The 17,240-nt window shown below is 35.8% G+C and overlaps 1 protein-coding gene across 8 annotated transcripts in view; it reads right to left on the bottom strand.

Annotated features, from left to right (window-relative positions):
- Positions 1 to 633: 633 nt before the first annotated feature.
- FAM135A (family with sequence similarity 135 member A) overlaps positions 634 to 17,240 on the bottom strand; it is a 136,169-nt gene continuing 119,562 nt past the window's right edge. For all 8 annotated transcript variants that reach the window (XM_055134702.1, XM_055134701.1, XM_004605887.2 and 5 more), the window contains 5 exons: positions 15,807 to 15,904; positions 13,915 to 14,066; positions 11,694 to 11,804; positions 3,602 to 3,715; positions 634 to 2,039 (listed from right to left, as the gene is read on the bottom strand). In XM_055134702.1, coding sequence (XP_054990677.1) covers positions 1,834 to 2,039; positions 3,602 to 3,715; positions 11,694 to 11,804; positions 13,915 to 14,066; positions 15,807 to 15,904 — 681 coding nt within the window. In that variant the 3' untranslated portion in view covers positions 634 to 1,833. The remainder of the gene's footprint in view (positions 2,040 to 3,601; positions 3,716 to 11,693; positions 11,805 to 13,914; positions 14,067 to 15,806; positions 15,905 to 17,240) is intronic.

Raw genomic sequence — 17,240 nt, 5'->3', positions numbered from 1 at the left:
ATTTGGGGATTAGGGTGCTAGTAATGAAGTCCCAGGGAATTGATCCTAGGGTCTGTGCATGAAAGGCATGAACTCAACCTCTTTTGATCAATGATTTGAGTTCCCTAAATCTGCCAAATTTTTAAACCATGAAGATTAACTTAAAAACTGTATTAAAACACCAACAATCAACCAATCATGATGACTTGAGTAATTTACTCTTAGATACTATTTGTAAGTTTTTTAGGAATAATCACTTATTTGATCAATCTGGAAGATTATTTAAACTTAGAATTAGCATACTTCAAATGCAAACCCAAAGTATGTTAAGATAAAAATTTGTGCAGCAAAATATGTAGTAGATAATGCATATACATGCATCTACTAGTTATAATTCATTTGATAACATATTATTGCTTAGTTAACACAATGAATTTTCAAGTACTTTTTAAAATGTAAAGAATTATGAAGAGCAATCAATGAAATATTTTAAAAGCTAGCTATTATATGTAAAAAATTATATGCAAAAATCAAACTTACAAAGGCAATGACTTATACAATCATGCTGGTCTACAGAGGTAATAGTTGCTTCAATTATAAATATATATAACCTCTAGTATTCTGAAAACAAACAAGAGTTTAGCTGTTCTTCCATAGAGTCATTTGTCCATTTATTAACACCAGAGGCAATACCACAATTGTAAAAATAAACATGCATCAATTATACAATACATACAAAAACCTCTGTCCATCACAATTGGTGAATGCAGACAAACCTTCTATCCACCCTTAGTGCATTATTATTTTCACAAATAAAACAGAAAAGGAAAATAGTGAATTTAAATGCTACTCAGCACCTTTAGTAAAGTCAAGACTTGACATCTCCATATATCAAAAACATTTGCAGCTGTTTCACCAAACATGTAAATTATTTTGTTCCATTTTAACATGAATAATTTTATTTACATTACTCTGAAGTTCAACAAATGTTAACAATATTTAAAAATTATCTAAATTCATAAAAACATTCATAAATTTCAACATGTAATTATTATGTACAGATCAGGAAGTCCATGAAAAAGTTAAAGAAATATAGTCAAAAAGTTCAAGCAGTATTACCAAATATAGCAAAATTCCAACTAAATCAAGGCAGAAGGCATTCAAACATTCAAAAATCTCTAGATGCTGCTAACACGAACATGAAAAGTTCCAGTAGTAAAAGTCAATATGAGAAATAATGTTGAATCACCAGTAGAAAATATATTTTAATAGGCATGACATGTTTAACAGCAACAATATGACTTTTTATAGAAAACTTCTGTAACATTGTCATATATGAACTACTTGGTTTGACTGGACTAAGGAAGTTGATTTCAAAAAATATATTTTAGCAGCCATAATTGTATTTCCAGTTGAAACATAGTAAAATGTTAAAAGTAAAATTTATAATTTACTAAATAATGTCCCAATACTAGAAAATTAAAAACTCATGCTATTCTCACAATAATGACCTCTAATATGATGAGTTTGATGTAAGAATTGTGGAAAGCCAATAAACAATCAGACATACATATAGCCCGGGCTGAAAGTTTCACTGAAATACTTAAGTAGCAAAATATATGAAAAAGAATAGAAAAGTAAAAAGATAAAATTAAAAAAATATTGCACAGCCACATTACCTAGAAAGTAAAGTAGATGTTTAAAAAGCTCTAAACATGGATGATATAAATTATCTCCCATATAAAAAGATATAAATATTTCATAGAACTTATCAGCATCTACAGTTTACTATAACACATTATTTGAATCACTGTTGAATGAGGTAATTGTTAAGTCTCTTAACAATGTTTTATCCTACTGGAAATATTTGAGGGCAGCAACCAGAAAGAATTTTTCTAAAAATATTTCTGAATCAAGAACAGCTATATGTGCAGCTCTGCCAATGAGTGAATCAGCTGTGTTGGGCAATGTATTGATGACATTATATCGAACCAAATTGCAGTCCTTGCTTTGCAGAACTGGACGAAGCAAGTTGTGGATCATTTCTGAATATATTTGTCCTATGAGCAAACAAATAAAAATGGAATATTAATTCACTTGAGTAGTTGATAAAAATCTTATATATCACTGTATCATTGTCATCCCGTTGCTCATCCATTTGCTCCTGAGGGCACCAGTAACGTCTCCATTGTGAGACTTCTTGTTACTCTTTTTGGCATATCAAATACGCCATGGTTAACCGTGCAGGCGAGATACTCTTGGTAGCTTGCTGGGCTCTCCAAGAGGGGCGGAGGAATCGAACCTGGGTCGGCCGAGTGTAAGGCAAATACCTTGGGCTGGTATAATAGTATAATTAACAGGGTGCTTGCTTTGCATGTGGCTGACCGTGGTTCAATCCCCAGCATCCCATGTGTTCTCCGAAGCAACATCAGAAGTTGCTTGAGTGCAGAGTCAGGAATAAGCCCCGAGCACTGTCAGGTGTGGGCCCCCCACCTCTCTCAAAAAAAACCAACTTAAAAAAATTTTTTTGTTTTTAAGAATACAGAACCAATTACACCACATAGTAGGGGTAAGGGGTAAGGGAGGAAAGAAGAAGAGACCAGAAGAGATAGATGTAGGGAGAGTGGCAAATTGTGAGCATTTTGGTAGTAGTGGGGTGTAATGATATTGTATATTAATACCACAAAATTTCACATTAACTAAACTATAACAAAATTTTCAAACTCTCCCCGCCAAACATAAATAATTCATCTCATATAAAAGAGCCAACCCTTAGAGTCTGCCTACAGAACAGGGTTGGCTGCAAATGGGGTACGGTGGGAAGGATAGGATCTAACAAGGCAAGCAATTTACCCCTAGTACCACATCTTTGGCCCACAAAAGTTATTTTTATGACACAAATGCTCAAAAATTTTTTTCAAGAGGCAGAATACCTACCAAATACGGTGGCACCATGCCAAGGGCCATGCAAGGCAATGCCAATACCAACACACACATATATGTAAGTTCCAGCCTGAGTAAGCTGTAGAATCACAATGTAGAAAAGGCTAAGATGAAGAGTTTAAAAGCAGTCACATTCCAAAAACAGAATTGGGTCAACACTGGGAGGTGGACACTCAGGTTCTTGCCCTAAGCCTATAAATAACAGCAAAAGCTTTGGGCAAGCCACTTATTAGCACCTCTGAGCTTTAATTAAGAAATACCAAATGAGGGCAGGAGTTATAGTACAATAGAGAAGGTTGTATGTGTTCAATCCCCAGCACCCTATGTAGTACTTTGCCAGGAGTGATCCCAGAGCACAGAGTCATTCTGATGACCACTGGGTGTGAGACCAAAATAAAAACAAACAAGACTGAAGCTTTCTCTGGCTCCCAATAGCTGTGGTTTAATTTTTGTTTTTAAAAAATAGCAAAAGCGGTCTTTGATTAGACATATTTGATTATCTTTAATTAAGTTACAGTAGAATATACAGCATGAACATTACCACAACCACAAATCCCAGTCATTTAGAGGAAGCAAAAAAGAGAGAGAAGGATATATGAAGAAGAAAGAATGTGATTGCAAGAAAAATTGGGAGGAAAAGTTAATAGCTCTTTGGAATAATTCTAACTTATGTTGTTACCTGACTGTTTGTCCTTTAAAGCTGTTTTACACATTTCAATTCGGGCAGAGTGATAAGGAACATAGCGATCCTGTAGAGATCCCACAAGCACAACATTCTTGAAATAATGAAGCCCTGCAAAGAGAAAACACAGATTTACAATGTAACATTTAACCAGATTTAAAACAGTATTAAAATAACCAAGAAATTAAAAGTTTTTAATGCTAATTTTAATGTTTTTATAATCTTGATAATTTTTTTCTCCTAATTTCTAAATATTCTCTTTAGAAGTCACCCTAACTTCCCATGTTACTTATAAGCTGATATGACAAATCACTGGGTTAAAGAATGGATTGTGGTGTGGAGATAAGGGTCAGATGAAGTGAAGTGAAATAGAAAGTATTATTACATGATATTCTTTACAAAGTATACTCACTATTCAGAAATATTTCTCAAAGAAACAAAAGGATACTTTTCCATAAAGATAAACATTTCATGAAATTATTTAAAATTGCTTATTTTTTTTTTTACAGTGAAGCAAGGTAGTTTTATTGAAAAATGTGAGGGAAGAAAAAGGGAGAAGTGTGTGTTCAAGAGAGAACATGGGCTTCTCCAGAGTAGAAATAAGCAAGTAAAGAAATACAGAGATAAGCAAGAGACATTTATATTCAAGGGAGAACATGGGTTTGAAGAATGAGCCTGTTTAAAGCTGTTTTATATATAGCATGAGACTAACACCCAAGGACAGTAGAGACAAGGGCCAGGAGGATTGGTCCACGGTGGGAAGCCTGCTTCAAATACTGGGGAGAAGGCAGCTGGGACACAGAAGGGACCAATAAGATAATGATGGTTGGAGGAATCGCTCAGAATGGGAGATGTGTGCTGAAAGGACCAAACACGATGGCTTCTCAATATCTATACTGCAAACCATAATGCCCCAAAGTAGAAAGGAGAATAAGAAGGAAAGTGCCTGCCATAGAGATGAGGTTTGGGGTGGGGTGGGGGTGTGGGAGGGATACCGGGACATCGGTGGTAGGAAATGCACACTATTGGAGGGATGGGTGTTTGAAAATTATGTTACTGAAACTCAATCATGAAAGCTTTGTAACTGTATCTCACGGTAATTCAAAAAAATATAAAAAACTTTCATTACTTTAAATTTTCACTTGATTTTGCCAGATCCTATAATTTTCTTACTGAGTATGATATTAAGAAACATGATTTCATATTTTAGTAGCGACAATTTATGATTCACTCACAGACTTCTATCAGACGCATTTCTAGTTTTAAAAATAAAAATAAATTTATGTCTTGTGGCCAGGGGCTATGGTGTTAATTTATTTAAGTGCTGAAATCATGTTGACTGCTTTAGTGCTAGTAATGCTGTAATTTTACTATTTGACCAAAACTAGTGTGTATGTGTGTGTATATATATATATCTATATATATATATCTTATGTGATTATTAAATAAGGACAAATAAATAATGACACTACGTTAGAATTGAAATATGTAGAATTTAGAGAATGTTCCAGAGTAAAAAGTTGATACTTACCCACTGAAATTTCGATTCTTAGAAATAAGTAAATTGTAGGGATTACTGTAGAATCATAATGAATGAAATTTTTGCTGAAGCTCCCTTTCTCCCTTGGAACTTAAGAATTTAATTATGACCCACACATAGCCAAGGTGATACTGTTAAACACTCTCTAAGCCAAATATAAAGTCCGCCTTCATTTTTCCCAATTAGAAAATATCAAATTTTGTAATCTGAATATTTAAAATTCCAGGGATTTATATCTCTTCCAAGCACTGCGAGGGAGCCATTCCAAATGAAGTCAGGCCAACTATAATTTCATGCTAGAGTCTAAGGAACTGTGTTGCTCAGGCCTTGCAGTGCCAAGGATGCTCAGGGTTAGCATGGCTGTACTTGTGAACCTTTAGAGTTACACCTGGAGATGCTTGGGAGGCCATGTGGTGCCAGTGACTGAACCTGGGTTGGGTCTCCCTGGCACTTTGCTTGTTTTTCTAAGAAAACTTGTCCCTCTACAAGAGAAAAGTACTTTTCTTCCTAATCTACTTCAGATGTTATCATGCATAGCTCTGGATTATAAAGGTCTCTGAGAGAACCAAGCAAATTATGACAATAAAAATGGTGATCAGGAAAGGGCTGGAACATATGCTTTGTATATTGGAGCCCTGGGTTTAATCCTCAGAACAACATACACCTGAGCACCACGCCAGCAATAACCCCAAGCACTGGGTGTGGCTCTACCCCTAAATAAAAAAAAAGTGGAGAGAATGAGCACTTGCCTTGCATGCAGCTGCTTTAGTTGACTTTGTCTTGACACAGCCAGAGATCAAGAGATGTTGCCTGAGCACAGAGCCTGGACTAGCCCCTCAGGATTGCTGGGTATGGCCCCAACTTTCCCTCTATCCAAAAGTGTTAGATTTTATGACTCACACTTTTTCTTTGGTCTTTTGTCTTTTCAGTATATTCTTTCTCTACTCAAATCAGATAGAATATACTTAAACACTTTGCAAATAAAAAACAGAACAGTTACAAACAGTACGCCTCAGAGTTCATAGGCTGATTAGTCCAGAACATTTGACTCAACAAATGTTCATTTTTGTACTTTCCTAAATGACCTTTAACATTCATTTTTCACTTTCTAAAAGGATTTCCACTCTCCCTTAAACTGTGTATATCTTCTAATCCGTTTTCAATCATACATTATGGTCTTACTCTTTTTTCATTGAGAATACAGAAGAATCAAAAGAGAACTACCACACTCTCCCATAATCTGGTATCCTCCACCTTCAGGTTTTGCCTTTGCTCTTGTCCTGAAATGAACTGCTTATACTTGCACTTCAGTGAAACTTTATACCTGTATGCTAGACTCCAATTCTTTCTGCCTTTTAAAGGACATGAATTTAGTAGATGTTTTTTTCTCTCTCATACATGGTCAGTTTTATTTTTTGTATCATGATGATTAATATACAGAATATTACATTCTCTCCCACCTTGAAGAGTTAGCAAGTCTATATTTGGACTTTTGAAACCTCTGCAATTACCATCCTAATTCTTGGCACTCTTTAGGGATTCTATTAAAAAGACTATTACATTAAAAGTACAATAAATGCATATTTCAAAATAACAGCCCTCTGCAAAAATTATATTGTGTTCCTATAGAGAAATTACACTCAGGTTGAGAATCAGTGCTATAAACTTAGATCCTTGAGGGAGTATTTGTCTCCCTCAGGAAGCCCAGACTAATGCAAAATCATTAAAGGTTAGAGGAGGAGATTTCTATGATATCTTGTAGCTCTAAAATGCTCTCAAATGATACCAAAATTTATAAATAAAAGATACAGATACTACTATAAACATACTATATTGACATACTTCTAAATCCCTATACATTAAATATGTACAATCATTGTAAAAATTATTGAACAGTAATAATTGTTAACAACAATGTATTAATTTTAATACAATGTCTCTGCATGATGGTTTGCTTCTTGCATTAGGCAAGGTAATTTAATAGATTATGATTCTTTGTACGTTTTGGCTTCAATTTCTTGTCTAGCTGTCCTGGCAAGAGAGGGCAGAAACTCAAAATGAAACATGGTGAACCCCAGAATCACAGCACTGGGTGGGAAGTACAGAAGCACTTAATTTGAGTTACAGTTCTGCTAATAAAAATTTTAGAAGACTTTATTTAGGAGACAATTCTCTGCATCACTGATTTTACCACTCAGTGATGACCTAGTTAATGGGATTTTGGGTTAGTATGTTATTCAGCCCTTGCAATGGCAACTCTTGGCTTAAACGTTATTTCAAACTTGGGCAAGCAGCAAGACACCCCCCATTTAAAAAATAAGTTTCTAAATATTTTAATATTTTTCTGAACTTCTATGATTTGTTTGAAATTGTAAAGGCCACTTTCATCTCTGTTATCTTTTCCTGATAATTTTGTTATTTTTCACTTCCTGATAATTTTACTTTTTACAAGAATTGTAATGAGTTAAATAATATATATTGCTTTTATATTTACTCTCTGGATCTGACTAAAGCAATAGCTTTAAACTTGTATTTTGCAGATGAAGTTAGCAGTATGGACATTTCTGGTATGGAGAGGTGTGTACTCTATTGACACTTAGTGACTGAAATCCGGGGATGGTACAATGCAGTAGACAACCCCTGACAACATAGCATTATCCAGCCCAGAATGCCAACAGTGATGACAATAAGAAAATCCTGCTTTTAAAATATGGTATCTCCTTTATAAATGCACTCATTTGTTTTAAACATATCTGAAAGTATTTACTTCCTAAAATGTTAGCTGATGCTGATTCTTTGCCATATATTCAGAAATAAAATACCAATGTTATTTATAAATCAAGTGAAACCAATTATTAAACACCTCTATAATCTATTAGAAAAAAAGGTTATCTGCCATCATAGCACAGCAGGGGACTTCTCTCATTGTTCTATTTTGTCAGAATTCAATAGCTGTTAGAGATACTAAGCAGATTCTTTTTGAAAGATCTTAAAATAAGGTATTTTGTTTTTGAAATTTCAAGAATTACAAGATACTTTCTCTCCAACTTCCACATTCCTTCCCTTAGTGTGATTATAAGGGGTCATGCACATATCTGGTTGTGGTACTAACGTAACTGTTTGGAGAGTACAGGAGTTATGTATCAGATTGTGGCGCTTGCATATTTGGCCAGGGAAGTTGCTGAGGGTGAAAATCCTTTAGTTGTAGTGTTCACATATGTGTCTACCAGAGGTCACAATTCTAGGCCCTGTGCTTGTACATCTTTTAATTGTGGTGGTCAGTGAGTGAGTTGTATGCACTTTTAGTGTTATGTTCATACACACCAGGCTGTGGTGCACCAGAAGCTGCTTTGGCAAGTGGGGATCACACACAGCAGAGCTGCCAGGACTGTGCTGACTGCATGAGGCAGCATCAAGGACTGAACTTGAAGCACTTGCAATGAAGAACTCTAAGCTCTAAGGACTGAGCTAGTCCCAAGGTCTTCAATAACTTTTTGCTTTTTTGGGGGGACATACTTTTAGTAAATAACTCCCAGAGGCATCTCCTGGCTCAATGCTCTGGGCACCATGTTGCTTTGGGGGTCAAACATAGGATTCCTGCACGCAAAGCATATATATAACCTGTTGAGCTATCTTCCTGCTTTCTCCCATCCCCCCATCCCCCCACACTGATTAGATTCTTATCTATTTCAAGCCCTCATGGAATGCAAGAGAGCCAATGTAAGATGCATAATGCAATCTTGACTTCTTCACTACTGCTATAACCTAATCTACAAATGATACACATTTTACCTTAATCTGCTCTAGTTCCTTCATCTTTTTTTTCCTTTGATATTCAATGCTGGTATGCCGTAACTAAACAGTGTGCATTATTGTAAAGTTTACCAACAATTTAAAAAACGTTATAGACTTTTTTGGGTTAAGAGTTGTTATAAAATTTAATGAATGCTTAATTCTAATGTCTTACTCAAATAATGAGCTTACTTTATTTTTGACAGGGGAATCTGGATGTAAACTGGCAGTGCTTGTGTGTGTTGTGGTATGTTTAGACCTGGCAGTGTCTGGTAGAATATGTGGTGCCAGTGACTGAACCAAGGACTGTTGCATATACTCAGACCTTTGAGTCATCTTCCTGCCCCAATAGGTCTGGTGAAGGGCTACATAAAAGTTACTTTTAAGAGTTAGTTTTCTCTTATTCTTAAAATTTATGTAGCTCTTTACCATAAAATTAAAAAAGGATGTAATAAAAATATAATTTTATAGAGTTGGGAGATGGCTCAGTGGCTAAAGTATCTACCTTGTAAGTGTAAGCCTGAGATCTTGGTACATGGTGCTACCATGTGCTTGCCGTGCACAGGCCAGGAGTAAGCCAGGAGCACAGCTGGCCCAAAAAGCAAACACAAAAATTTTAAGCAATTAAAGTTTTCCTTAATTTTAAAAGAATGTTATCAAAGAACAAAACTGAGAGGGAAAAGAGAAGATGAAAAGAAAATGAGTCCATAGTGAAAACAGAAGGCAAGGAAAGGGAAAAAGGTCAGAAGAGATTGATATTATGGAATTGGTGGGCAGAAAATAACTCCAAGATGAAAGGTGTTTTCTAGTTTTGTATTTTTGGTTACACCTGGCAATGTTCAGGGGTTACTTCTGACTTTGCAGTCAGGGATCGAAACTGGGTAGGCTGTGTGCAAGGCAAGAACTCCACACCAAGATGAAAGATGTCCACTGTCTGTTTCTTAACTGCATGTGCCACTGTCCCCTCTCATAAATTTGTGTATTTTTTTAGTTGGAGAATTCTAAATATAACAGACTAGTAACAATACCTTATCTCTTTTTGAGCATAAAATCAGACTGCCATACTTTGCCCTTTTTTTTTGTTGTTGTTAATTTGTTCATGTTACATCCAGGGATGCTCAGGGTTTACTCCTGGCAGTGCTGGGGGGGGGGGGCATATGGGATGTTGCAGATCAAATCCAGGTGGACCAGGTGCAAGGCAAACGCCCTACCTGCTGTACTATTGTTCTGGCCCCATTTTCCCCTTCTACAGTCTGTCTTGGTGAGACTAGTTTCCCAATTATCTCTGTGCCAATAAGCTTTTCTTTTCTAGTTAGCTGCTCCTGTGATGTTTGAGAATGGCCAAAGAGCAGTTTGGGACTTCAGGTGGCAAAGATTTGGAATGTATGTGCAAGATGGGGAATAACTAGTTAATGAGAAGAGTAGTAATAAGACTCAGTAGTAAGAAGTGGTCGAAGGAATAACTCTTAATATTTTAGTTTCTGACACTTTCCAGAAAAGCTTAATAAAGTACAGAAAAGTAGATAAATTACGTCTGACTATATAGAATGAGCAATGGATAAGAGAATAAACTGTGAGAAGGACAGGTCAAGTTTAGGCTTAATTAAACTGACTTAAAACTGGTACTGCCTTATACATGGTAAAAAATCTCATGAAAATTTGTAAGTAATTGTATAGCTCATAAAAGATAAATATAGTCATGTAAAAATTTAAACAAATTTAACTGCTTAACTTTTTGAATCTTATATTTCATTATAAAATTATAATTGATTATAATTTTTAATAACAAAAAAGACATGATAATTTCTATGATTTCTATTAAAGGTTTAAGTTAAAAAATATTTTTGTGAGAAATGACATCTGCACTTATATGTTCATTGCGGCACTGTTTACAATAGCCAGAATCTGGAAAAAACTCGAGTACCCGAGAACAGATGACTGGTTAAAGAAACTCTGGTACATCTATACAATGGAATACTATGCAGCTGTTAGAAAAGATGAAGTCATGAACTTTGCATATAAGTGGATCAACATGGAAAGTATCATGCTAAGTGAAATGAGCCAGAAAGAGAGGGACAGACATAGAAAGATTGAACTCATCTGTGGAATATAAAATAACAGAGGAGGAGACTAATACCCAAGAATAGTAGTATATAATACCAGGAGGTTGGCTTCATAGCTTGGAGGCTGGCCTCACACGCTGGGGGAAAGTCATCCCACATAGAGAAGGGAACGCCAAGTAAAATGTGATTGGAAATCCCGTGCGGGTAGGGAGATGCGTGCTGTAAGTAGACTAGAGACTGAACATGATGGCCACTCAATACCCCTACTGCAAACCACAACACCCAAAAGGAGAGAGAGAGAACAAACTAAAATGCCCTGCCACAGAGGCGTGGGGTGGGGGAGATAGGATTGGGGGTGGGAGGGATACGGGGTTCATTGGAGGTGGAGAAAAGACACTGGTGGAGGGATGGAATCTCAAACATTGCATGAGGGGAAAAAAAAGCACGAAAATGTGTGAATCTGTAACTGTACCCTCACTGTGACTCACTAATTAAAAAATAAATAAATTAAAAAAATATATTTTTGTGGGGCTGGAGCCATAGCATAGCGGGTAGGGCGTTTGCCTTGTACGCGGCCGACCCGGGTTCGATTCCCAGCATCCCATATGGTCCCCTGAGCATCGCCAGGTGTGACCCAAAAACCCTCCAAAAAATTTTTTTTTTGTGTGTGAATATTTTCATAATTCTTATTTACCTGCTTTATTACTAAGCTTGTATAAGAAAGTTTGGCGGGGGTCTGAATGATCTCGACACGTCAGTTGTAAGAGCGAACCTGATTTTTTCCATTTCTGCATAAACCAGAGACCTAGAGGGTTACAAAGCATATGTGAGTACAGCTGAAAGAGTGTGGCAACATACGTTGATTTTAATATATATTTCTCTTCATAAAATAACATCACAAGCATTTTGTTGGTTAAAATATTTGCAAGCAGTTCTCTTTTGATAATCATAATTAAAATAACCAGACATACATAGGAGGTTATTTCTAGTTTAATGGTGGTTGTTGAAGATTTGCTATTCCTATCTCATTTGGTAATAAAACAGAAAATGGTCTATGAGAACTAATTTTAAAAATTCTACTGTTAGATATATTTGTTCATGCTATAAAGAAATGTGTGTGTGTCATCTTCAAATAGCAACAGATCAAAATGCTTAACTACTGAGTATTCAGAACAGATAATTACATTTGAACTGATTGATATATTAGGATCAACTCTCAGAATTAGCATTAGGTTAATGCTTTCTAACACTATAGGTAGAAATAATCTTAAGGTTCATATTTAATTATAATTTTTTATATTATCAGTTACCCATATTTAAATGTAACTTTGCTTTAAGTGAAATCTCAATTACCCTGGAATTAGTTTTTAAGGATGTGAATTATTCATTTCTACATTAATTACTTCTGATATTAGAGGAAAACAGGGGAACAAAAAATATTCTACTTGATTAAATAAAATAATTTAAGTCTGAGACTAAATTTTGAGAGAAAATTCAAGGTTACATTATTTACTTATTTTGATAAAGCTGTTCATGATTTATTATATACTTTTATTATATTCCAACACCAATCCTCCTACCAGTGCGCCTTCCCACCAAGGTCACATTAATACTTTTGTTTGTTTGGGCTATGCCTGGTGATGCTGAAGGTTACTCCTTGATATGCTTGAGGGATTATTTGGAACCATGGATTGAACCCAGGTCTTATGGATGCTAAGCATGCATTCAATCTGTTAGCTTTCCTTCTAAACTCTAAATTTTTATTACTTGTGTTCTTATTTTTCTTTCACTCTCTTTTTGAAGCATAAAAACAGAGAACTAGCTTATTTTAAATGGCATTATTTGAAAAGGGATACAAGAGAAAATGATGTGGTTTGTTTGCTTATGGAAGTGAAAGAGAACACTGAAATACAAGTTTCAAGGCTGAATATATAAAAGATAATAAAATCAGTTTATATCAATAAGTTCTTAAGGAGAGTTTTTATTCTAACTAGAATCAGGATTTTTAAAATAAATTTCTTTTTTTTTTTTCTCTTTTTGGTTCAAACCCGGTGATGCACACGGGTTACTCCTGGCTCTTCACTCAGGAATTACTCCTGGCGGTGCTCGGGGGACCAACCGGGGTGCTGGGAATAGAACCCGGGTCGGCCATGTGAAAGGCATTTGCTCCAGCCCTAAAATAAATTACTTTAAAAAAATTTAGGATTTTCGGGGCTGGAGTGATAGCACAGCGGGTAGGGTGTTTGCCTTGCATGCGGCTGACCTGGGTTCGATTCCCAGCATCCCATATGGTCCCCCAGCACCACCAGGAGTAATTCCTGAGTGCATGAGCCAGGAGTAACCCCTGTGCATCCGCTGGGTGTGACCCAAAAAGAAAAAAAAATTTAGTATATTCTCATTAAATTCCTCTATTAGTATCAAATCAAAATCAAAATTAATGTTCTATATAAAATGCCACTACTTTATAGTATAGTAAATAAGAATGTTAGATGTTTAATTAAATGAAAGAACTGCCTATTTTATAAACCTTTACTAAAAATCTTGACAGTTTTGAGGAAAAAAAGGCTTAGTGACATTTGAGAATATTCTTTTTTTGGTACTAGGAGCTTGGGGAAGGGAGGACTAAGGGAATTAGTGTTTGATTTGGGGTATGAGAGATCCAAACTAGGCTCTCACACATATGCGGATGCTATCTAACACTGAGTAACATCTCCATCTCTGAGAATATTTTTTGAAATCATTTTTACCTGATATTTCATATTCATGTCAAATTAGAAAAATGGCTACATCTTTCATTTCACAAAATACAAGGCTTGTAAGAAACTGGTTCTACAATAAACACAAGAAAATATAAATCTGTATTTAAATGTTCTCTCCATCACAAGGTTTTTATACTGAAAAATAAAACTATTTACCTGTATTAACAAGAGCACTGCTATTGTAGAGCGTACCAAGGTGAGGTCCAGAAAGTGACAGAAAGGTATGAAGTTTATCGAGGTAATATTTAAACCTTGGCCTGGTAAGCACTGAACGGATTATTAAATTGCCCAATGAATGTCCAATGAAGCTTTAAAAGGGGGAAAAAAAGATATGTCTTTCATGTAAATAATTTTAAACACACACAAAAATCAGTGATTATCACATTTTATGGAAGTGACAATAATATGAAATTTCCTAAAGTTTTAAAATTATGATTTGGTATCTTGAAATGATATAAATTATTTTCTTTATTTTATTTTATTCTGTTTTAGGGCCATGTCTGACATTACACAGGGCTCACTCCTGGCTCAGGAATCACTCCTGGCAAGGTTTGGGGTACCATACGTGATGACAAGTACTGAACCTGGATTGGCTGCGTGCAAGGCAAATACCTTACCCATTGTACTATCTCTCTGGACCCCAAATTTGCTTTTCATTCTTTTTTAAAGTTGTTTTTATGTTACATCCAGCAGCGCTTGGGGAGTCACTCTCAGTTCTGCCTCCCGGGGGACCAAGAGATACTGAGGACTGAACCTGGGGTTTCTGCATGAGCTCCAACCCACTGAACTACTTCCCTGTCTCCTACAATAACCTATATTTTGAAGAAAGACTATGAGAATGTTGAAAATTCTTTTTATTATATAATTTAAATGTTAAAAGATAAAACAGAAAATTTTTTATTCATAGTTTATAGCTGCTTGAAAAAAAATATCTAAAAAGTGGGGCCTGGAGGTAGTACAGTGGGTAAGGTGCTTGCCTTGCATGTAACAGACCCTGGTTCTATCCCTGGCATCCCACATGGTTCCTGGAGCATGCCAGGAGTGATTCCTGAATTCAGAGCTAGGAGTAACCCCTAAGCATTGCTGGGTGTGTCCATAAATAAATATAAAAATAATGCTACATTTACTAGATAATAAATTTGCCTCCTTAGGCACATACCTCTGTTTTTCACATGTGAATCACTTAAAGCAAAATCATTAACTTGTATATATGTAGGATGATTCATTAACTAGGTATCTTTCTCTTATTTTTGGGTCTTACTCCAAAGAGGGTTTTTCACTCTGCACTTTTCATAGCACAGGGAAACTATTCTAAATCTAAGCTTACACAAAGAAAATAACATTAATAAAACATTTTACCTTTATTTAGGAATACTTTAAGTTAGAAGAGTGTTTTTTTTCTTTTTTGGCGCATCATTATTTTACAATAGATGGTATACCCATTTCTCTACATGTCCATTTCTATCAACTTTCTTTTCATCAGCATTATTAAAATATAATTTAAACACCAATTAATCCTTTTAAAAGGTACAATTCAGTGGTATTTAGTGTACTCACAGAATTGCACAACCATCACAAGAAGTTTTAGATCTTTCCACCACCTCCTTTAGCTGTGACATTTCTTTTTTTAAAAAAAATTAAAAAAAAATTTTATTTTGGCTTTTTGGGTCACACCCAGCGATGCTCAGGGGTTACTCCTGGTCTGCACTCAGGAATTACTCCTAGCAGTGCTTGGGGACCATATGGGATACTGGGGATTGAACCCGGGTTGGCTGCGTGCAAGGCAAATGCCCTACCTGCTGTGCTATCACTCCAGCTATAGCTGTGACATTTCCAAACAATCACTAACCTACCTCTGTCTCAACAGATTAGTCAATTCTGAGCAATTCATATAAACAGACCAGATGGGTATAAGCATCGTTTCTAAAAAAATTTTAATGTTTTCTTTTTCTCTTTAGTTAGTTTCAGAATAGTACAATACTAAAAATGTATTTATTTTTTCTGTAATTGAGACATAAAAAAATTAAGTTGCATATTATAGCAGTTACCTTATTTTTGAGACTGTTAAACTGTAAATCTGAATATACTGTATTATCTCATCCAGAAGGCGGTCAGTCATGCTGTCAAAATCAGCAAAAGTATCATTCTAAACAAAAACAGAGATGGATTATACACTAAATATGCTTAACCATTAACAAACTGAATATAAAGTGGAATAAAAGCTATTAAAATATATTTAGAATCAGAGTTCCTTTGAGAAGTTAGTAAAATAAATCCATTAATGAGCATAAAAAGTCAATTCTAGGGAAAACATTGTTCTTTTCTGTTTTAACCTAGGTGACATAGTTTAACAATGCTATACTTTGTATGTACTGTACCACCACTTCTACTAATTGATATTTTTATGTTACATCCAGCAGTGCTTTGGGAGTCACTCTCAGTTCTGCCTGAGAGTGACTACTAGTGTCAAAACTCCTCCACCTAGACCCTAGATCCTAAATCCTTCCTGTTCTACCCCTTCCCATTCCTTATCTCCCCCGTACTCTTTACTTCCACTTTGTAGTCCCAGTTCTGCTGCGAGAATTCTTCCAAGGGTTTCTTTGGATATTTCCAATTTCTTAACTTGGTTCCATTACAGATGACATGAATGGTGCCATTTGACTATTGACTTTCCCTTTTTGATTTACTGTTGGGGAAAAGTTTCATATTGTTTTCCACAGATGCTGAACTAGCAGAGAGTTCCATCAACAATGAATGAGACTTCAACACAACATTGGCTATATCCAAAGTTACAGATTCCCACTGGTACAAGTTTGTTTTCATCCACATTTCACTTAATAAGCAATGAGGATGAACTTTTTCCATATGTCTGTGTATTCATAAATAAGAAACCCGCAGCTCACTCTCACCACCTGCATTCGGTTGTCTTGGGCTGCTTCACCACTTGGGAAGGCGAGGGGCAGATGAAGGATCAAACGAGGGCCAGGCTGGTTGGTATTAATTGCAGTTTATTCCAATCTCGTCTCCATGTATCTCTTTTCTTTTTCCTGGATTCCCCTTGATTGTCCCTGATCCTCTGATTCTCCTTGATACCTCTTCCCTGGACTCTGCTCCTACATTTTCCTCTACATTCTTCTCCCCTACTACATTTTTCCTCTAAATCCTTCTCCTTCTGTCCCCCTTGTAGGTCTCTCCGCACTCCGACAAGTCATCTGGTCTCTCTAGTCTCTCACACCCTCCAAATCTTGGTGGCAGCAACCATACCTGAGTCTGGTAGCACAATCTACATATGAAAGCCCTTCCTGATTTCCTGTAGCCAGGGCAAAATACCACCTAGGTGTGTTTCTCCTTTCTTTAGTCCAATAGCCATTTAAACATTCATTTTAATTCTGCTCCTTAATAATATTAGTCATTTTGTATGGACACATTAAGAGTATAAACACATACAGTAAGAGTATGGACACATACTATGGACACATATG

This window comes from Sorex araneus, chromosome 4 (assembly GCF_027595985.1).
Source record: "Sorex araneus isolate mSorAra2 chromosome 4, mSorAra2.pri, whole genome shotgun sequence".
Taxonomy (NCBI): Eukaryota; Metazoa; Chordata; class Mammalia; order Eulipotyphla; family Soricidae; genus Sorex; species Sorex araneus.
This window is presented reverse-complemented; position numbering and strand designations above follow the sequence as displayed.